Raw genomic sequence first — 24,344 nt, 5'->3', positions numbered from 1 at the left:
CTTCCTTAAATTACTAGTGATACAGCAAACCTGCTTAGTTCATGAATGTAAGTGTCAAGGAAGAAGTACAGTACAAGGAATATAGGATATATAAGGAGTAAATGGTTTTAGGAAATAAAGGGAACAAAAAGGGTGATGGAAATATAGGGTTGGTTCTAATTACTCATTATGACCCTCAGTAACACACTCAAGTCAGGTTGACACTAAAATGCAGAGATATTAGTCTTTTTTCCTCTCCAAACTCAGAAAAATTGAGAAAAGTGTACTTTGGGCATCAGCACTTCAGGCTTAATAGCCAGTTTCAGAACCTGAGCACACTCAAAGATAGAGTTAGGATTTATAATTTTATTTATGAAATTTGAGTCATATGGTTGGTTTTAGGGGCAGGAAAACCATTCAGCATTGCGGGGCAACTAGGGGGATAAACCTCACAGTTATACATATAGTAGAAGTCTCAAGTTGAGTAGAGAAATGGAAAAAAGGAAACTGGAAAGGGATATAGCATAAGGCTTAAGTGATGGCTGCTATGAAAGATTTGGTAGACGGTATTTTTGTCAGTTTGCCCTTTAGCCCTCATACTATACCATGATTTAACATGCCCCAGGGGCAGTTCCCTTTGTACTTATGAGATGACCCTTCTAGTCTCAAAGCTTAAACCTGTTCTCACATTAATCTTCGGCAGATCTTTTAAGGATGAATATAGATAAACATTTAGTGCAATCTCTTTCGATTCAAATTCTTAGAAACGCGTAAACGTTACAGGGACCGTAATAAGGTGCCATTTTGAAAAAATCCAACAAGATGGAAGAGAGAAGATTCTTATTCCCTACTGCAGTATTGAGTGATAGGCCATACTCCTTCTCCTTTGCCTGAACAGATTACTATTATTAATATTATTATCATTATTTGCCAAGCTACAACCCTAGATGGAAAAGCAGGATGTTATAAGCCTAAGGGCCCTAACAGGGAAAATAGCTCAGAGAGGAAAGGAAATAAGGAAATACATAAGAAGTTTAAGAATAATAAACATTAAAATAAATCTTTCATATATAAATTATAAAAACTTCAAAATAACAAAAGGAAGAGAAATCAGATAGAATATTGCGCCTGAGTGTACCCTCAGATAAGAGAACTCTAGCCCAAGACAGGGGAAGGCCATGGTACAGACTATGGCACTACCCAACACTAGAGAACAAAGGTTTGATTTTTAAGTGTCCTTCTCCTAGAAGTGTTGCTTACCATAGCTAGAGAGTCTCTTCTACCCTTACCAAGAGGAAAGCAGCCACTGAACAACTATGGTATAGTAGTTAACCCCTTAAACAAAGAAGAATTATTTGCTAATCTTAGTGTTGTGAGGTGTATGAGGATAGAAAAGAATGTAGAAAGAATATGCCAAACTATTCGGTGTATGTGTGGGCAAAAAAAAATGAGCAGTAACCAGAACGATGGATCCAATGTAACACCCTGAACCTCCCCTGCTCCCATTTCAGTAACATTTCCTTTTATTATTAATTTCTCCTTTATTTCTATCAGTTTTACCCTGAAACAACATAAATGACATTTATAAAAAAAAGTGTAGAAATTAACATTAATGGGGAATACCTAGACACCTTAAGATTTGAGATAGCAAATCTAAAATATGTGTGAGGCAGGTGTGCCTGATCCTCATTCTTTCAGTTCAAGTCAAAACTTGTAAACTTAGGCCTATCATTATTACTGATGCTTTTATGTTTCTTATTACTGACAGGAAAGGGAGACTGCCACCTCTCTAATCTTTTTTTAAACATATTTTTTTCATAGCCAAGTAGGGAATAATTTTCAATGCACTGTACTGTGAAAGTTCCTTTGATTAAAAAAAAAATTAACATATTTCACAAATGAAGAAGACACAGCAGCCTATTTATTATTACATTTCTTTATCTAAATAGTAAAATCATGAACTCTTCCACAAAACATCAATTTCTTTTTAGTCAATTTTGTTGACATTAAAATAAAATAATTCCAAACAGTTAAAGCCTTATCTGCACTCAAATTACATGAAGTAATAAACTGATTAAATTCCAGTTCTTCCACAAAAACTAATAACATGTAGTTACATCTTCCCTAGTCAAGTTGCAAAAAAGCAAGTGTGTTGCTTGAAAAAAATCAAATGCTCCTTTAAAAGTGAGAAAAAACATATATATATACATCCATCCAGTTTAAAAATATATCAAATTATGGATATGTAAAAAAATAAGAATTCCATTTAGAAGTTCTGAATTGAAATTGCAACAATCTATAATTAACAGAATTTCCATAATAAAATCTATAATTTAGATGCTTACCTGTAGGTCACATTAATGATATCTAAAAAGTGTGAGCTTCTCAACTTTAAAACTAAATCACTGCATAATATAATGATAGAACCAGCACCCCGTGGTTCAGACCTCACCATACCTTTTGATCTCGCACTATTGAAGTCAACATAGACCTCAAGGTAAACACACAAAACCACTCAAAATGAGGAAGAGGAACGGATATAATTTGATTTACCAGCAAGTACAGTATTTAAACAAATGCGATTACTAAATTCTTTTAACTAGATGACTTTTACCTGTGGGTGACATTGCTGACTACCACACATAATAAGAATTCAAATTATCTTAAATATTATTGCTAGTTACTAAAATAACAGGAATAATATTATTTATCATAGCACCAATAATTATAACATGCACTGTAACTATTTTATTATGTATGATGATTATTTTGGCAGTTTATAACTTCAATATCAATAAGAAAATAATGTAATAATGTTATATTCTTTTGATATACAAAAAAAAAATACCTATTCTTTTTACTGTACTGTATTATATATTATACTGTACACCATAAGGATGAAAATAAAAAATTATTTCTAGTTGGTGGGAAATTGGTATCACAAAACCAAAAATTAAACTTAAGATCTCAAGTTATGAAATAACCTCTTGCAAGTCTAAGAATCAAATATTCCCTAAACAAAACACTCTCAAAAGAAAAGAAAAGAATACACAGTAACACCCCTCTTCATGTTAATTCAACTTAGTTATTTCCAACTTCGTGTCGCTATTCCTTAAACATTAAATACAAAAATTAAATCCACATTACGGCGTTATATTCGACCTTACGTCGGTCACTATCGCACAATAATGGGGAAATATGACTAAAAAAACAAACTACAGTGCATATATTCAATCCGAACAGTATATATACATATAAAAAATACAAAGGAAAACATACGTTACGTCTGATGATATTGAGTGGGCTGACCACAGAGGTAGTGGATCAAAGCCTCTACCATTCTGACTATAACTGAGGCATCCAAGGTAATCCAAAGATTACCAAATCCCGGCGGACTGGTAACCTACTTAGCGGAACCTTAAATTGGATCCGACAGACAGCAAAGTGGTCATTGAGATATGTCCCCTGAGGAATACCTCTTTGAGGAGACTGATGCCTCTTCTGAAGAACCTTACAGTAAGACTTCCTCCTCAGTGGAGTATAGGTCATCCTTATATCCAAAGTCCAAGACTTGGAAAGGGGCCTGGTCTAATATAACCCCATTTTCACAACCCCTAACCACTGAAATTGGTAGATCAATGTTAATAAGATCCCTGCTGGGTAAATACTCAGTAATCCTTGCAATCTTAGCAATCATCGCCCACACTGAAAGAAGGAAAACAACCTTAGTTCTTAGGTCTTCCACAAGAGTATCCATAGTAAGAGCAGAATTTATCCACTGAAAATTAATGGAACACATTTCAGGGTCCCAACCCCTGCTCCAATCAACAAAACTATCAGTATGCACCCAACAAAACTTGTGACCAAGCTTCATGTTGGCTGTGTTGTCACATCCAACCCGAATGTACTTGTTTTATTTTAATTCATCTGTAATGGAAATCTTTAATTGAAAACCACTAATATAAAACTAACTCCAGAAAGGGGTAGCATATATCTTCCATCCCTCCAAATAACTATGTCCACATAACTAACCGAAAGATATGATCCCACAAAAACCAGTTCCAATCTATAAAACATTCAACTTTAGTGAGACAGGCTAGGGTTCCACTCCTAGCCCCAATTATATCATAGTTGACCTCATGATTTACCAAGGCAAAGGTTGTGGGAATAACACAATAATTGAGCCTACCAATTCTTAAATAGGACAGATTTAATTAACCATACATGGTTCTATCATACCTCCCTCCTCTCCTTCCAGTACCCATATCAGATAAATATGGAAAGAGAACAACACCTCTGAAGAAGAAAGACTACCTGGCAAGCCCTTACCTCATACTCATGGCCATATACCCAAATGGGAAAGGACGGAAACAACCGCTCTCCACAACTATCTTAGCATTCGGCTACAGTCATGTATCTGAGAATGCTTTCTAATTAATAGGTTGTCACTTGCTTATCATCTATCAGATATTCGGTTATACTAGGTTATAACAGCACTATAATATAGATGAACAACCTGATGAATCCGACTTCTAGCCTAACCTCATTAAGGTTAGAACTACCCCGTAAAAATTAAAAACAAACTCAGTTCAGAGATTCATCTAACTTATAAGCCAGGAAAATATACGTTTTTACTCATACCTACATTATGCTATTAATTAACCATTTGTGAATCAGCTAGACAAAGCTCCATTCATACTCTGTTGGCCTAACAATAGTTATAGATTGACCATAAGGCTACCTTTTCTTTTCATTTCATAACCCTATATATAACTGTATATACTTTACAATCCTCTAATCAAAATGATCAAAGTGAAAACAAATGGTGCTAGCAATTTCTAAAAACCCCAACATTTGGCAGTTTGACTACATTTAGGTAATAAAAGTATATCATAAGCTAAGTTGGATAAAAAAGAATTAAAATGACTCTAATCTTATGAATTAATTTAGAAAACATCAAATCTTTACACTCAAGTCGAACCAGGCCGATAAACATCATGGAGAGAAGGATCCCTAGCACCGATAAAGGCAGAGTGAAGGGCTACCTTATACTCTTTCCTCTGATGACTGAGGTGGGGAGGGAGTGCTAACCTTGTGCCTTGAGCACTGGTCTGAGGGTCCTCAACCCCAGACCCATGGCCTTCTGCTGCGCACAAGATGTAATAACAACCTTAAAAGACGCCCTCTTTTCATCATAGGATGCAGCAGTACACCAATCAGAGAAGGAGCAGCAGTATTCATCCAGGAAGGAAAGGTTAAACTAAGCATCCCACTTCTTCCAACACATGGCCAATAGAAGGTATACACAGGCCAGAAAGGACTGCATCTCTGCTCCACAATTATGCCTCTAACACAGTGAGAAAATCAATAGCTGATTTAGTCATAAACTGATGCAGTAGCCATTATACACAGTCAATCCTACTTCATTAGATTATCAACATGAAGCCAATATCAACCATTCAAAAACACTGAGCCAAAAACTTGACTAAAATACAATTAAACATAATAATATTCATCTTTAACTCTCAAGACAGCCTCCAATGAGGCTATGCTAGCCTAAACAAGGTGAAGATAACCGAATAGAATCTTCCTTCGTATTCATAACAATGTAATAATTGGAACTTGTTGATAATGGATGAAATTATCAAAATGGAGCCAGCTATCAACAAACATTACTAGACAAAATGTCAAAGACAGTAAAATTCATTACAAAATTATGGGAAACACAACAAAAGTCTGTAGGTCAAAAACAAACAAACACAATAACCTGAATGAAAGCATTAAAACAAACAAGCTTACATCAATAATAAACAATGAAGAAAGAAAAATACCTGACTACAGGTACTTATCTTGATTCTTCAAGTGATAATTGCACAAGATGTGTTGTGTCTCCAACGACAAACAATTGAATGAAGGTTGAGGGTTTGTTGTGACATAGGTACAACGGTGAGGACTGGAGCATTGCTTCCTTTCTGGGACGCTGTGCATGACGTCATTCATAGCAGGCGACTTTCAGCTACTGAGATGCTGTGCATGACGTCATTCATAGCAGACGACTTCCAGCTACCGAGATGCTGTGGCAAATTCAAATGACCCTGAAGCTGCAAGGTCTCCCCTATTCACACTAAGTCCGTACCTTGTACGATGGTACACTGACCCTAGAGAAGGGGAGTCAATATTTCTTTAGTGTTATGTCGTATTGGAATTCCTATCCTTGGTGACCACACAGCACTCTAACCCCAAAAATGTAAGAATATAAATAGCCTTGGATAGGATTCAACAGTATGTTTTTAGTTTTTACTTGTTATGCTGAAGACTAAAGTGAATCCTTTGACAAGCGGGTAGGCTGGGCTACTCGCCCACACTCACCAAATGTCGTAAATTACCTCCCTAACAATTCCAGTTATGTGGAAGACATTTCCTATTTTAAAGTATATAAGGTTTGTATATGCATAGTAACAAAACAATTACAGTAAAAAAGTGAGGATAAAAGAACTTTCATTCCATTTCTAGCAAAAACTTTATGATAATTTTGTGATAACAGAGAACAGAACTAACTTCTCTAATTTCTAAAAGCATCCTAACTGAATCGGTATCAGTAAAAAAAAAAAAACTACGTATCCCCAACAGGGATTCGAACTTCAGCTTTCCTCCGAAAGAAGTACAGATCACTACAGCATATTATAACAGCAGCTAGTCTTCTACTTTATCATGCAAAACGAATCCTTTAAAAAATAATTCTGTAATAAAATTAAAAGGACAAGAGAAAAAAAATGCCATCAAAACACAATCCTGTATACCTATAAGACTGCTTCCCTTATATAGTGTACAATGAGAGGGTGAAAAATATGTACCGTATATATGCCAAAAAGCTGTTATCATTCTAAATAAAATACAAGATGCATGTCTGAGATTATAACATACATGAATAATACTGAAATAAAATGATCATGAAAAAATGCACCCAGATATACCATGTGAACCAGAAAATAAAAATATAAACAGCATAAAATATAAGGGCAACTGAATCTTCATGTCAATGTAGAGTATGAGATCACAAGGTGATAAGATGGGTCCTGAACCTTAGAGTGCAGATTCAATCCTATGATATCGCTGAATGTTCCCAGGCTGGGTGATTCGCAGAAGGGAGGCTATAGGGGGTCGAGCAAAATATTTTCAACTTTTATAATGGGATCGTGCAGCTCACACTTCATAGATATTAGCAACGTGACCTAAAGGTAATACTGTATTCATAAAAAATATCACACTTCATAGATATTAGCAATGTGACCTACAAGTAATACTGTATTCATCAAAAATATTTAGGAAGATACTTTTTAATATATGGTACTCCACATCAGACCACTGGTATGGAGATATAATATAATGCATTTCACGAGTATAACAAATTCCTAAAATTAAGTATTTTTAAAAAATTAAAAGAAAACCATCAAATGACATTGAATATATTCACGAGTAAAATTAAGATTTCAAAAATCCAACATCAAGACCAATCAAAAGACAAAAGATCATTGAAGCAATTAAAGCCTCTGAAATATCTCAAATAACCTTGATAAATTAATTCTACTAAAAGAAAACAAAATCATAACTGTACATAAAACTTAAAACAAGCCATTAAACATTTAACATTTTCAGTTATGAAAAGTGATTACTTTTTACATGCATCGCACAATAATTTATGACTAAATAACAAGTACAGTAACTGTCTTGCAGTAGCATTTGCGCATACCGGTACTTACATGCCTTCAATTTTAAGCAATACACACAAGCTATCGTATCTAATTTTCTGAGATGACAAAACATAGATTTATCTATACGATATAAACTATTAATACACTATTGGCTTCACACCAGCTCAGTATGACTATAAGCCATTCTGTCAGTCATTCTCATTCTAAATGTTTGGGTATGTTAAAAATTTGCCAAGATAGCATTTCTTGCAAGTTCCAAAATGAATAGATGAATAAATCTCATATTAATAGAGTTAATAGATGCAAATATGCTCTTACATTACCATTAAAACATCACAATGCATTCATACTTCTTTGGATGTGATGCATCATTAATAGCATTTGTATTAAAGCAAGAGTTTAAAAGATATATATATACATAAATCTTACGCATCCTTGATGCCAATACAAAATAGCCTCTGGCAAATTTTGAGTAAATCTCTCCTTTAAATCAAAGGAGAATTAACAAGCCACAGCATAGAAACATGCCTGTCTCAGTCATATTTAGAAATTACATAGGCAAATGACAAATGTATTGAAAAGTATGTCTTAACATAAAGAAAGCCAGTTGTAATGCAGAACTGGACTAGACAATCCGAGAAAAAGGTAATCAGAATAAGCAGAACCTTCATGCACTGTACATGTTACCTTCTGCAATGTCAGATATCTGATCTTGATCTTTCCTTCTGAGCTTAACTGGCGTGGAGGCACACGAGGCTAGTTGGGAATTAACAATGAATGCTAATGTAAATGTGATTGCACTTTCTAAGAGATGAGATTATTTCACCTGAAGCCTTCTCTCTTCCAATTTTTAAAAGTAACACAATGACAACAAAGATCTAGGAGTGAAGAAATACTAAAAAAAAAAGAATGAGTTCTTTATATTCATGCTAATTTAAATACCCATCAACTATGGTAAAGAAAGTACTTAGAAAAAAATATTTCCACAAAAATCTTAATCTTTAATGTTTAAATTCCCAAATAAAAAGTCACTGAAAATCACTATAAATAAATCAATGAGCTAACTACTGCATTCCACTTGACAACAATGCATGGGATTTCTCAAAAGGGAACGAGTTCACAGTATACGGTACTGCCATTGTAGTGATTTGCAAGCAAATGAAAAAAAAAAAAAAATTCCACTCACTGCTACAGCTTTTTTACTCTGCCTATTCTAGTTTGTGTAATTTCAAATGCCTACAAATGGCAAAATGGTTTGCTTCTATGTCCATTGACCAAAATAACATTGAATGCAAAGCTCTACGGTTACATAAGTCATATCATTATTGCACAATTACCAATGCCTGTTTGCTATTTAGTTTTTGCCATATCTCATAACATGGATATGACAATAACATTAAATGTTTTTCTTATAAATGCTTGAATGTTTTATCAAGAGTTGTTTCTCCTGATTTAAAAATGTTTCAATATGACTTCTTCACACTTCATATACTGTACAAGGAATTTGTGGATGAACAAATTTCTTACAATCTAATGCAGGTCAAAGAATCTCTAAATTACACCTCTGTAGACCTAAATAAAGACATATTTCTAGCTTCACTTTAAATTTTATGCACTATTATAGTACAACCACTTGAAAAAAACAAAATATACGCAGAATGTAAATTCTTAATCAAAATAATAAGTAGAGTATATAGAAAAAAGTAATCATTGTCTTTCCTTTTAAATACAAAAAAAGTAATAACTGCCTTTTTTAAATAGCAGTACATATGCAAAATCAAAATAAAATATGTCAGGTTTATGAAAATAATATTAGGCTTAAGTTTATGACAGCAGCCTGAGAAAATACCTTGATAAAATTCCTATAAATCACATTTTCTGCTCACAAAGGGGTTTTATCCTTCAACTAGCATTTAGTACAATAATCCAAATATTTTACTATCTCACTGACAATAATTTAGAAATTTTATTAACTTACTGATGTTCCATATAAAGTTTACCGCTAAATTCAATCATTCCCTTCTGCTGCTGGACCAAAAAAAGATTAATAACATAACAAAAAAGGCAATTGCCATCCAAATTTAGGCATACGAGTGGATATTTATCTAAGCTTCTGTGATCCAAATTACAATACTAAAGTTTAAAGGGAAAAAGGTCTTTAAGTAAATGATGATGGTAAAACTGCAATGTTCCTATCCTAAATCCAAATTTAAAGCAATAGAAATAGAAATTACAAAATGTTTTATGTATAAAATTTTTGATGTTAGTCCCTCACTTTGGTAATACAGAAAAGACAAACCATTTAAAATTTACGCAAGAGGTTACGACAGTTTCGAGTTACGACGATTTGCCATTATGAAGGGGTTCCTAAAAGGTACATAAATTAGGGATTTCAGTGTTGCTCTTTTTTTAATACTTTTGAGATTTTTTTTGCTTTGCATCATGTCTGGAAAGCGTAAGGGAGACTCTTCCGATTGCAATGCATCCAAGGAAAGGAGAGCCATTACGTTGGAAATGAAAGTGGACATAGTGAAGTGATACAAAAAATGGGAGACCCCTACGAACATAGGTCGTATGTTATACCTTAGTCGTTCTACAGTTACAACTATCATCAAGCATAAATATTTCATCCTAGAGCATGTAAAAGGATCTATCTACAAGTACTCTATTAGTGAAGGCCCACTACTGTACAAGGTACAAGTATTTGTATACATAAAGTAGAGTAATTTATAAATAATAAAGGATTGGCTTCTCTCTTTTTCAAAGTATATTACACACATATGGTATGTATTTATATGTGTATATAAGTACAGTATGTTATGTATATATATCCAACTTTTGACCCTAGTCAACTTCCGATGCATCGTACGAACGGGACTTGTTCATGGCAAGAGGACCTCCTGTATTTAGAACAATACAGTTTATACAGATGTCCTTGAGAGTAAGGAATGCCCATTCATCAAACTTCTCCAGTTAAGAGATCATGTACTTAGTATTATTTAGTTATGTCTTACTGTGGTAGCCAACTGGAAACATCCCTGCCTGACAGTCTGTTGGACGGGGATGTGAGACCCATTCAATGTCAATAGTTTCTTGTAGTGTCCACAACCTCACCATTCTTGTGAGTTAGAGATGCAGGGTTAGAGAGAGCCTATAAGTTAACCTGCTGAGTAATCAGCAGCTATTGCCTAGCCATCCATGACCCTAGCCTGATGGAGAGGGGGCTTGCGTGCTGATCATCAATATATATGGTAAGTCTCTAGGATAATGTCCTGTCTCCAGGACAGTACCCACACTATTAGACCAATATAGTATTTTCATGGTTGGAAATCATTACCAAAGTGAGATGGTGTCTGCTCAATCATTCTAGAGGTATCATCTGTTGTGAACAACTCTGTAGATATGTAAAATGTGAGACCGTTACAGTAACTGACATTAACATATATTCATACCTAAAGTAATGTATTATGTCTCATTTATCATATGTGTCTCTTGTAAATAAATATACCCACCCCCCTATGTACTCATAAGTGTATATGCATTATATTACCATGTTATTATGCATAGTTATCCATTACATAATTAAGTGTGGCAATGCCCCGAAGACATGTCAACAACGTACTTCCCAGCCTTGGGGCATCACACAGTGTGCTTGTATTATCGTTCGTCACCCAAGGCAGACGTGTTTCCTGCCTGTTGTATTTAATTCTTGTATCGCACCTTCTAAATAGAACTTATGTTAATTTCAAGATTGTGTTTCCTTCCCAACCTCGCAGGAATACCCCCAACATACTCCTGCTCTATTCCGATTCAAGCACAACTACGATAGAAGACCTTGAAGTCCCAAAAATTACAGTCAAGGACCAGGCTCTGACTGTGGGAAGATCAAGATAGAGTAGTATTGGCAAGTGGGAAAACCTTGCTAGATGGTGTCACTGGAGCGTATCTGGAATGTTGCGAGGCAAGAGAGGGATAAGGGCAGATGCCAATGTTCCAACTTGCACAAGAACGAGTACTGGTGGTAGTAGTCTGGGCTCCTGTACCACGTATCGAAAATCATTTCACGTAACTATGCAGAGGAAAAGGCCCAAGTCTTGAGAGACTATGTAAGATTTGTCATTTTGTGCTTTGGTGATTTCTTACTTCTCTTTGGAGGTAGAAACGCAGTGAAGAATAAGTCATGGGAACAGGTAAACTAGTTCCCTGGTGACTCAAAGGTGATGAACCCTCAAGCAATGAGTGTGAATTCCAATCATTCCATACCATGTGGTTCCCGATCTAGGTAACCGATCATAAGGTTCTTGATCTCAGTAATCAATTATAAAGTTGAAGATCTTGGAAACCAATTATAGGATCCCAATCGCTGTACAGACTATAAGGTTCCATATCGTGGTAAACAATACTAAGGTTCCCCATCCATTGTAAGGTTCTTAATCGCTGTGAATGACTATCATTAGTCTGCTGATTACACTGCACGGCAGATCCTACGGGAAACGTTAATCAGAGAACAAGTGTAGGTAACCTGTCTATTATGATTCTATAATGGAGGATGTTGTCTATCCAAGCAAGTCCATGGACTTGGAGGTCAGTGAAGATAATGTAGAGGAGCATAAATATGACTTAAGCACTGACGAGCTCTAACATCCTTTAAGGGAGTAACACCAGATGGAGATGGAGGGACTGTCTTCAAGCAAGGAGGGGAGAAAGGAAACACTTATTCCACGAATAAAAGACACATGAAAAATGGACCACCAAGGGTGAAACCCCCTCACAGAGAGAGCAATTTGTACTGTACTAGGCAGGAGTAACATGCTTGTCTGGCATTTGCATGGACAGCAGACTGAGTTTAGCCTCAGCCAGTTAGTTTAAGCTGTTTACTGGGAAGGTTACGGCAGTGGTTAGGCACTAAGGTTGGAGGTTGGGCTTACCCGCCTGACAATCTGACGGGCATCTCTTCAGATGAAGTTAGAACTGAAAAAGCCACCTTTAACCTTAACATGTACTGCTGAAACTCAGTACTCCATTAACAATATATTTTGATACTAGATACTATAGAGGTTTGTGTGTTGGATATACAACAGTTCCTTCCACTGGAAAATATTAAGTATTTCATATAACTTCCCAACACAAAAAATCAGATATTTCTTGGCACTATACTAAGTTTGATTCATCATTATGAGAACCCATCTCTATGATATATGTCATAAGCAACTTAGATGTTAGTAAAAATAATTTTTGCTTTTGGAAATCCTTGCTCTTCTATAAGTGCTCATGCAAAGATAACCTATAACCTATTATGCCTTATGAACTAGAAGTAAACCATTAAACCAATAACACTACACAAAAGCAAGAGGGGGTAAAGATTTCATAAGTAGCATTATTCATCTAGTTTCCCATTCTAAATACATAGTTCTGATTGGACTAGAAACAAAATATTGGATATAATTCAGCTTCACTACAGAAATGATGAAATTTGTGGCAAGAAAAGTTTACATAAAATATGTTAATGACTATGGAATAACATATGATAAATAGAACTTGATTCCCACTACTTCATCCCTTAAGAACTTACTAGAATGAAAAAGCAACATCTTTTGAGCAAAAACATAGGACTTCCAAATACAGTATAACAAACTTTTAAAAGTAATTAGTATTTTTCCAAGCTAAAAAAATCCTGATTACCTTAAAATAGCAAATGTCTTCAGCGGAGCTGGATAGGCCATCAAAATCGCTAACGAGGTAGTTAATGACAGGTGGTGAGCTCACCTGCCTGTCAAAGATTCTCAATTTTTGACGTTTGGCTCAGGACTGAGAGGGATGGTTGACACAGGAAGTTCAACTTTAAAAGACTTAGGTTTGTATAGTTAAGAAAACTACAAATTGATTTTGAAATCTGTTACAGTATTTGTTCTGAGTACACAAACCTTTTGTACTTTAAAATAGGGAGACTTACTTGTTGGTGGGTATGAACTCAGGAAGTTCCCCTAGAATAGAACTGGTTGGTTCTTTTTCTTCCCTAGAAATGCCAGTCTCCTTGGGGCCATAGAGGAGTAAGGGAGATTACTCAAGCAACCTCCTATCAGCCCATCAGAGGGATGAGTAGGCTGGTAGTGCCTGGCCTGTAAATAATGGTTGGTACCTGGTACTTGGTCGATGAACGAAGCTTTCTCCCTAAAAGGGAAGATGCAGTCTGGCATGAAATACCTGACACAGGATGGTCAATGGAAGGTATTTATTCCGTCATCCTCCCACCAAGCACAGGAAAGAAAGAGGTAGAAGAGCCATTCATTCTATCCTTTTAAACTTATATAGACCACATTACCATAGAGCTAACACCATAAGGCCAAAAACAAGTGTTCCTTCCAGAGGGAACAAATGGAGAAGTACACAGAGACAGAAGATGGCTCACCTTCCATGGTGGTCCAAGTGTAGATCTCTAAAAGACCTGACAGATCATGAATAATTCCTTAGTGGCCAACTGGGAGCACCCAGGGTCATCCTGAAGCTTGGCATTATCAGCATTGGCTGATCAGCTGGTGAACAGACTGGGTGTAAGAAGTAAACATCCATGAGATCCCATGGAAGTTGGAAAAGCCTTGAACACTACCCATGGGTCTTGGATGGGGGAACATAACACCTGCAGCTTCCTATTAGCTCTGTAACAAAGAGGTTGATTCCTGGTGATTTCTGCAGGTTAAGAAGACTTATACAAAACAGGGATGTAAGTACCAATCCGCACTAACAACTTGCTCTTGGAAACTAAGCCTCTTTTCCAGAATATTCCTTTGTCAGAAATAAACTTGGTAGACACTTCTACAGTATTAGTACACTGCCCAGATGTGCATCTGCTTGTCAACTTGCAAAAGGGAGGAGAGAATGAAACTGAGCCCCCTTGCTTATTGACATGGGATACTAAGAAGGTGTTGTTGCAACAACACAACCAAGTGCTTCCTCAAACATTCTTGAAATACTTGCCATTAGAACACTACTTGCACTTCTAAGATGATGAAGTGCAAAAGTTCATAGACCAGACACCTCAGGCAACCAGGAAGCCCAGGTGCAAGGCCCATGAAAACAGAGGACAGTTGCATGACTGGGAATGAAGTTTCAGCCACAAGGAAGGTTGGTTCATGTCTCATGTCTCACTGGAACAGAAGGAATCAGGGAACCCATGAAGGTTGAGCAGCAACCCTTCAAATTACTGAAGGGATATCAGTTGGAGGTGTCTGTATGGAACAACTACGTGGCCGAGAGAGACTACCAGAGTCAAGCGCCATTTAAGAACACTATTGGTGTGTGAGAACAGGGGTACAAGAGTCCACATCTTAAGTACCCCTCCTGAAGGACACTTACTACTTCTTTTGTCGCAAGAGAGGGGGAACGCTGACATCATCTACCCCTTCTACATTCCCTCCTCCCCCCTTCCTGACCTAAACTTGAAGGGGGCTTCAAAAAGGTTGTGCATGCTAAAAATCCCTTGAAAAGGATGAGGTCATAAGTGGTCCTGATTAGGAACTAGTGAAGTTTGCAATATTTTTATCCCTGCAGGCATGGGCAAACCCGAAGATTGACCGCAGACCTTCGAATAGCCAAAGCCTTTAAAAGACTTCTTCTTCTTCTTTGTCTGCATCTTTTCCCACTTCTATGTGGAGTCGATGTTTCTGGTCAGCTTTTTCCCATCTACCTTTCAAAAGAGACTACAAGACAGATCAGGGAATTCTGCCAAGCTCTCATCCTCTCCACTGTTGCCTACATGAGACTCCTTGGAAGGAGATACGAGGTCATCTGCACTGATAAGAACGGAGCTAACCTATGACTGACTTGTTTTGAGAGTTGGAAAGTTCAGCATCCCTCCTCTTCAAAGCTGTTAGCCAACTGGAGTGTCCTGTGAAATATGTCCTGTGCCTGATTCATAGACAATGACTCAAGGACCAAGAAGGACATGCCTTTGGACTTGAGTCAGAGTGCACATGGAGACTCCGACGAGGAGATAATGCAGTAGACTCTGGCACAACAAATTTCAATGAGGAGTGTGTGTGTGTGTGTGGAAGGATCCTGATTGGTCGACCATAAGCGAGAGAGAACCCAGATCCACAGACCTGATTGTAAACTCAAACTAGGACCAACAAGCAAGATCTAACCTTAACAGGTACCAATGATCAAGGCCAACTTGAAGAATGGTGACAAGGTTGCCTTGCCCAGTTCATTGCACTTAAGTGCGAGAACATTCACAAAGAACATTCAAATTCAGAGTTCCCTGCTCCCCTCAGTACAGGGGGAATGAAGCAGGACCAGCCCAGTAATCATCAGGGATTGAAGATTGTACGAGATTCATGCCATTTCCACATCTCAACAGGATACAGAGACATTCCCAAGATACTTCATATAGTCCTGGGACAAGCAGGAATCCCGGGATATTATCGTAATCTCCATGTGTGAGCTTGACATAGCTTGTATATGGAAAATCCTGGGAGTAGTTCTACATGTCTCGGGATATAACAGATCCTGTGACCTCTTCTGATGCTCCCTAGCAGTGGCCACACTAGGCAAAGTTGACAAGCACCAGCCACCCAAGGGTTCTCCAACCCTGCTTACCATCTTTCTTCTTAGGTTCTGCTGGCAGAGAAATAGAGGTCTTGGTGATCATCGACAGAAGCTCTCTTCTCAACACAGGGAACAGCAGTACCCTGTTTAGTAAAGGAACAGAAATGTAGTCCAGGTAGGAAGGTGAAGGATATCCCATAAGCTCATCCTACACACGCTGACTGAAGATGGACATGGGCCAGGATGGGCCATGCACATCTGTCCCATCTGACTACTAGGTAGCCAGGGAACTCAGGTTACAGCCCCAGGGGGTAGTGCTTGGGGCCCTGGTTGAGAACCACCCAGGGTCATCCATCCCCAGAGGGAGAGGTGGTGTCAGCAGGAGCTATTAACTGACCTTGGCTTAAACGATTTCTTCTTAGAAGTGTCAAAGCCAGACAAAGAAAATTAAGAGGAGGTCGAATAAGAAGAGGAAGGGGAAAGAAACACTTTTTCCACTTTCAAACTTCCTCCTCAGGCTCTGTAAGCAGAGAGTAACTATAAACAATAGAACTGAGTGACCTCCACTGATAGATAAGCCACACGTGTTGCTCTGACAGTAACCACAACACTGGGGGACACTTTCATAAGGTAAGCAGCAGGTCCACTCACTGGCACTATTAACACAGACTGGGAGGGAGCCACAGGTTGCCGGTCATAGGCACAGGGCAGGGGTAACAGGCACTAAGGAGTGACAAATAAAGGGATGATAGACTCAGGCAATGGTAATGAAGCTAATCACAGAGTGGGCACTTGGATGTACGTACAGGATTACAGGCACCACAGCTTTCTATGACTGGCACTCTACTCCAACAAGGAGTGGAATCTGAGGTCAATGGTACTGGGGACAAAGACAATGCTGGCATTGTATCACTGCTGAATCACTGGTGTCACCATTGATACTACACTTCCTCAAGACATTGAGGGCATACCTACATGACTTTAAGATGGCCAAACCCTCCTATGGTCATTTTGAGGAAATCTGCATGTCAGAGCTTCCAGTACATGCTGGAGCATGGCAATTAGCTCACACTTCAAAATCCTGGAAAAAAAAAACCTTCCAGATGTAGATCAGAGTTCTTCCTTCTCCTGAAGCATATACCCCAGGACTAAATAAGGGGCACATACCCATAAGCTTTGGCTGCGGCATATTTCATGAGGAGCATAATATGCTAGTATCTCCGGCAATTCATGAGCTCTCCAAAATTAACGTTTCTAAATGCAAACACCCATCTATAGGATGTTACAATCTACACTTGGCAAAATTGGGATAATTATAAACAATAAAGTGCCCTTAAGTAGCAATTGGATATATTGCCAGTTTATATAAACCAAATCAGTGTTCAATATACACTTGGAATCCTTCATTCATTACTCTACACAAAGCCATTATCAATATTTAAACTTAAAAGCAATAACAATATAAAACTAGGACTCGATAGTACTTTCGTACTCATTACAGCCTTAGACAAAAGTGAGTAGTCTTTTCTAGGTAGGTGGTCAGGGATTCTCGCCTGCTGTCAACACGTTACGTAAACTACCATGTTCATGATTTCAAAGGCCGTTTTAGCTCCGCTGAAAACATTCCCTACTTTAAAGGACGAAAAGTTTGTAAATGCGTGAAAACAAACTGTACAGTATTGGAGTAAGTATAGATAAGTACTTCTAGTCTTGAAAAAATTTTAACCACATAAAAATAATACTGCTTCCTGTAATTTAATTTGGCATCATGAGAAGTACTACATAATGTGTATAGAAAATGCTAAAATTCCTCTATATTACAAAAGAAATATACTTCAAAATACTTACCTTTTTTTCACTGAAAATAACAGTAATAAAACTACTAATTTCTGAACACAAATACTCACAGAGGGAAAAGACATTGCAGAGAGAGACATCCCCTCAATGGTAGCACGTAATTCATCAACACTGGCTGACATCGGTGGATTACCATTACTTATTGGTTTTATTTCAACATGGATTTTCCTGTCAATATCAGCATCTGTGAGTGAAATACAAAATTATACCTTTAGTAATGTAATACTAGGAAAATAATTTGCCACTGTTCATCCCATACAGTACATGGAACTAAAATCTAGTTCATTTTTGCACACTGTTCAGCATTTATAAAGTATAAAGAAATTGCCAAATTAATTTGCCCTTCCTCAGGGATACTGTTGTTTGTTTTCATTGTGCAGGCCAGATGGGTTAGTCTGAATGATATATAAAACTAAACACCTTACAGGGTCAATAAATCAGTCCTTTGAAGGGTGAATAGTTACATAAAATGAGCATAATTAAAGAAACATGAAGAGTCAAAGTTAAAAGATAGATACCAAAATAAGTCATAAGGAAAATACATTTAGATATTAAAAGAAAAATCAATGAATATGCACACAAGGTGGTTGTCAACTGGTTATCGATAAAAAGAAATACTAATTTTTTTTAGATAAAGTACCTATACATACAGAGTATGAGTTGTGTAACATTTGTTCAGTGAAAAAAAAATCTTGAGGATAATAAGAAAAAATGACTCGGCACATTAAACAACACGATGCACACACCTGAATCTGAGTCTGAAGAACTATCAAAACTATTATCATTTCCTGACTTCTTATTTACTTCAGGTCTTACTGAAAAACCCTCTTCATCCACACTTGGTGTATGAGCTGTTGAATTTGCTCCATCTGTGGTTGCTGTCACTGATGGTGTAATAATATCAGCAACTTTGGTCCCTGAGTCATCATTGGTTTCACTGCAAAAAAGATTAAGACAGTTTCACGAACTATAAACTTTAAAAACTCATATGACTACAAGAATATTGGTGAGGTTAATATAACCTACAAGTAATATCATATATTCCCTCAAGGTTTTCCCATAGGATAGAGCAAAGCATAACTTTTAATAATGCATACTAAAATTATTAATGCTAATAATTCTTTCTAATACAGTGGTGTCAGAAGTCCCATAAAAGAGCAATGGCTTTGCAAATTTCACCAGGGAATAATTCTTGTAACATGTTATTTTCATTAGTAAAATAAATTTTTGAATATACTTACCCGATGATCATGTAGCTGTCAACTCTGTTGCCCGACAGAAATCTACGGTCGGGATACGCCAGCGATCGCTATACAGGTGGGGGTGTACACAACAGCGCCATCTGTGAGCAGGTACTCAAGTACTTCTTGTCAACAAGAACTCAATTTTCTCCTCGGTCCACTGGTTCTCTATGGGGAGGAAGGGCGGGTCCTTAAATTCATGATCATCGGGTAAGTATATTCAAAAATTTATTTTACTAATGAAAATAACATTTTTCAATATTAATCTTACCCGATGATCATGTAGCTGATTCACACCCAGGGTGGTGGGTGGAGACCAGCATACATGTTAACAAAGAAGCTAAGTATCCCGTATTTCATTTTATTAGTTATTCAAAAATAACATAAAATAAATAAGTACCTGGTAAGGAAGACGACTTGAACCATTACTCTGCCTTTATTAAGTACGTCTTCCTTACTGAGCGTAGCGGTCCTCTTAGGATGCTGAACGACTCTTAGGTGCTGAAGTATAAAGGGCTGCAACCCATACTAAAGGACCTCATCACAACCTCTAACCTCGGCGCTTCTCAAGAAAGAATTGACCACCCGCCAAATCAACAAGGATGCGGAAGGCTTCTTAGCCGACCGTACAACCCATAAAAAGTATTCAAGAGAAAGGTTAAAAAGGTTATGGGATTATGGGAATGTAGTGGCTGAGCCCTCACCTACTACTGCACTCGCTGCTACGAATGGTCCCAGGGTGTAGCAGTTCTCGTAAAGAGACTGGACATCTTTGAGATAGAATGATGCGAACACTGACTTGCTTCTCCAATAGGTTGCATCCATAACACTCTGCAGAGAACGGTTCTGTTTGAAGGCCACTGAAGTAGCCACAGCTCTCACTTCATGTGTCCTTACCTTCAGCAAAGCAAGGTCTTCTTCCTTCAGATGAGAATGTGCTTCCCTAATCAGAAGCCTGGTGTAGTAAGAAACTGAGTTCTTAGACATTGGAAGAGAAGGCTTCTTGATAGCACACCATAAGGCTTCTGATTGTCCTCGTAAAGGTTTTGACCTTTTTAGATAGTACCTAAGAGCTCTAACTGGGCAAAGTACTCTCTCCAGTTCGTTCCCCACCAAGTTGGACAGGCTTGGGATCTCGAACGACTTAGGCCAAGGACGTGAAGGAAGCTCGTTTTTAGCAAAAAACCGAGCTGCAAGGAACATGTAGCCGTTTCAGATGTGAAAACTATGTTCCTGCTGAAGGCGTGGATCTCACTTACTCTTTTAGCTGTTGCCAAGCACACGAGGAAAAGAGTTTTTAATGTGAGGTCCTTAAAAGAGGCTGATTGGAGAGGTTCAAATCTTGATGACATAAGGAACCTTAGGACCACGTCTAGATTCCAGCCTGGAGTGGACAACCGACGTTCCTTTGAGGTCTCAAAAGACCTAAGGAGGTCCTGTAGATCTTTGTTGGTGGAAAGATCCAAGCCTCTGTGGCGGAAAACCGCTGCCAACATACTTCTGTAACCCTTGATCGTAGGAGCTGAAAGGGATCTTACGTTCCTTAGATGTAACAGGAAGTCAGCAATCTGGGTTACAGTGGTACTGGTTGAGGAAACTGCATTGGCCTTGCACCAGCTTCGGAAGACTTCCCATTTAGACTGATAGACTCTGAGAGTGGATGTCCTCCTTGCTCTGGCAATCGCTCTGGCTGCCTCCTTCGAAAAGCCTCTAGCTCTTGAGAGTCTTTCGATAGTCTGAAGGCAGTCAGACGAAGAGCGTGGAGGTTTGGGTGTACCTTCTTTACGTGAGGTTGACGTAGAAGGTCCACTCTTAGAGGAAGAGTCCTGGGAATGTCGACCAGCCATTGCAGTACCTCTGTGAACCATTCTCTCGCGGGCCAGAGGGGAGCAACCAACGTCAGCCGTGTCCCTTTGTGAGAGGCGAACTTCTGAAGTACCCTGTTGACAATCTTGAACGGCGGGAATGCATACAGGTCGAGATGGGACCAATCCAGCAGAAAAGCATCCACGTGAACTGCTGCTGGGTCTGGAATCGGAGAACAATACAACGGGAGCCTCTAGGTCATCGAGGTAGCGAACAGATCTATGGTTGGCTGACCCCACAGGGCCCAAAGTCTGCTGCAAACATTCTTGTGAAGGGTCCACTCTGTGGGGATGACCTGACCCTTCCGGCTGAGGCGATCTGCCATGACATTCATAACGCCCTGAATGAACCTCGTTACCAGCGTGAGCTTTCGATCTTTTGACCAGATGAGGAGGTCCCTTGCGATCTAGAACAACTTCCTCGAATGAGTCCCTCCCTGCTTGGAGATGTAAGCCAAGGCTGTGGTGTTGTCGGAGTTCACCTCCACCACCTTGTTTAGCTGGAGGGACTTGAAGTTTATCAAGGCCAGATGAATCGCCAACAACTCCTTGCAATTGATGTGAAGTGTCCTTTGCTCCTGATTCCATGTTCCCGAGCATTCCTGTCCGTCCAATGTCGCACCCCAGCCCGTGTCTGATGCGTCCGAGAAGAGACGGCGGTCGGGGTTCTGAACAGCCAAAGGTAGACCTTCCTTGAGAAGAAAGCTGTTCTTCCACCACGTTAGAGTAGACCTCATCTCTTCGGAAACAGGAACTGAGACCGTCTCTAGCGTCATGTCCTTTATCCAGTGAGCAGCTAGATGATACTGAAGGGGGCGGAGGTGGAGTCTCCCTAACTCGATGAACAGGGCCAGCGATGAAAGTGTCCCTGTTAGACTCATCCACTGCCTGACTGAGCATCGGTTCCTTCTCAGCATGCTCTGGATGCATTCTAGGGCTTGGTTGATCCTTGGGGCCGACGGAAAAGCCCGAAAAGCTCGACTCTGAATCTCCATACCCAGGTAGACAATGGTCTGGGATGGGACGAGCTGGGACTTCTCTAAATTGACCAGGAGGCCCAGTTCCTTGGTCAGATCCATAGTCCATCTGAGATTCTCCAGACAGCGACGACTTGTGGGAGCTCTTAAAAGCCAGTCGTCTGACGGAGCCGGACACAAGATCATGGTACTGCTGCACAGTCTGTGAACTGTCAACCATGGGGAAGCGAGGAAGTACAGCGACAACCCGAAACTGTCTAGACTGTCTGGGTAGTACAGACAACTCCTTATCGGGTTGCTGAGGTTGCCGCACTGCGTCACAACAAGTCACCTCTGCTGGTTGTTGAACGTCTTCCCAGTGACACACTGACTCCGTAAAAAAATCCTCTATCAAGGACTAAGCTTGGACTGCATGTCTTGCAACAAAGCTCAAGGTCTATGGGAGCAGGTGTGGCAACAGACGGGGTTAGCGACTGAAGCGGAACCATTTACCCTCCCTGGAAGCATGTTATGCTTAAATAAAAGTCCATAGGAGGCTAAGCAGCTTAAGGCTCCTCTCCAAATGACAGAGTCCTCAAGGGAATATCAGAAGGAGGGAGAACAGCACTTTCTCATCTACAGGAACCATATCCGAGAAAAGCTAAGTTCTCTCAGTGAGGGTTTCACTGGTGCAAAAGCAGCCGACCAGAAGGCAACGTTATGAAACTGCTTGACAGTCTGTGAACTGTCAAAAACTGAACTGTCAACCACAACAGGAGCGTGAGGACATACAGCACTGGTGTATAAGTAGCAGACCAGAAGGCAACGTCATGTAACTGCATGACAGTTTGTGAGTTGGCAACAACCAAAGTTGTGTGGGGAAGCCTCAACTCCTGCCTGACTAGTTTGCTGCTGGCGAGTGGCGGTAACCACAGTGTGTTGCGGAGGCTGACACACCGTGTCAAAACACGGCAGCTTGTGGTAGCTCCCGCACGGCAACGGAGTGCTCTGTGTGTGGGAGTCATCATACATCTGGCAGGGTTGACTGTGCATGGGTGGAGGAGCTCTCACAACAAGAGTGTGAGAGCAGGAAGCCATGCCGGGCGCACAACCGTAGGAGGTGTAGGCCCACGGGTGCATCGTCAACCTTCTCCGCAGTCGGAGTGTGGGAGCTGGCAACAACAAAAGCAGAGTGCTGGTGCGTGGGAGGGGCTGCGGTGGGTTGAGGAGCATGCGGTATGGTATGCAGAGCATGCTGTAAGGTATGCAGAGCATGCTGTAAGGTATGCAGAGCATGCTGTAAGGTATGCAGAGCATGCTGTAAGGAATGCAGAGCATGCTGTAAGGTATGCAGAGCATGCTGTAAGGTATGCAGAGCATGCTGTAAGGTATGCAGAGCATGTTGTAAGGTATGCAGAGCATGCTGCATGGGCTGCGGAGAAAGCCGCATAGTGCTGGAACCCGGCAGCTCTACAGAACCTTCCCACTGCTGATGCGGTAGCTCACGCATGTTAGCAGATGGTGCAGCAAGAACATGCGTCTGGCAGGGTGGACTGCGCATCGGTGGTGGAGCTCTCACAGGTGGAGGGTGGGAGCAGGCAGCCGCAGTATCTGCTGAGCGCACAACCTCGGCGGGTTGTAGGTTAACAGGCTGCATTGTCAACCTTCCAGCATGATACTCCTGCATGAAGGAGCAAGCTGAGACTGTATAGTCTGCAGCATGGACCACTAGGGTCTATGAAAGACAACAACAAACGGAGCTACTGTCCGTTGTGACTGAGGGTCTAAAACAGCTGGTGCGGCAACAGACGGAGTTACTGCCTGTTGCGGTACCACCTAGCCTCTCTTAGGAGGTGTGCAGTTGTCGTACTGCAGCGAGTCCGAACTGACCCAGTGGCTACACCTAGGCCGTTGGACTTGCGCGGAAGGGACCGACTTGCACTTAAAAGCTGCAAGATTTGGTCCATGGTTTCTGCGAGAAACCTCTTCCGCAGACGAGGAATAAATGGGCTCTCTCGTCTTTGTGTGGGTGGGGTGATCACGTCGGCAACGTGTGTAGATACACCCGAAACCACAGAGGGAAACGTCTGTTCGTCGATCAAGGCCTGAGGAACCCATAAGTCCTTCGACATTACTTCTCCCCTGGGCTTGGGAGCTTGTAAGAGGTATCGGACTAGGTGAACAACTGGC

General features: G+C 39.7%; 1 protein-coding gene across 6 annotated transcripts in view; it reads right to left on the bottom strand.

Moving 5' to 3' along the window:
- The window catches only part of LOC137616684 (F-BAR domain only protein 2), a 184,766-nt gene that overhangs the window by 41,686 nt on the left and 118,736 nt on the right, over positions 1-24,344 (bottom strand). For 5 of the 6 annotated variants that reach the window (XM_068346631.1, XM_068346632.1, XM_068346636.1 and 2 more), the window contains 3 exons: positions 18,839-19,029; positions 18,143-18,276; positions 8,379-8,447 (listed from right to left, as the gene is read on the bottom strand). In XM_068346631.1, the coding sequence (XP_068202732.1) occupies positions 8,379-8,447; positions 18,143-18,276; positions 18,839-19,029 (394 nt within the window). The remainder of the gene's footprint in view (positions 1-8,378; positions 8,448-18,142; positions 18,277-18,838; positions 19,030-24,344) is intronic. The other variant, XM_068346634.1, reaches the window with a different exon arrangement.

This window comes from Palaemon carinicauda, chromosome 22, assembly GCF_036898095.1.
Source record: "Palaemon carinicauda isolate YSFRI2023 chromosome 22, ASM3689809v2, whole genome shotgun sequence".
Taxonomy (NCBI): Eukaryota; Metazoa; Arthropoda; class Malacostraca; order Decapoda; family Palaemonidae; genus Palaemon; species Palaemon carinicauda.
This window is presented reverse-complemented; position numbering and strand designations above follow the sequence as displayed.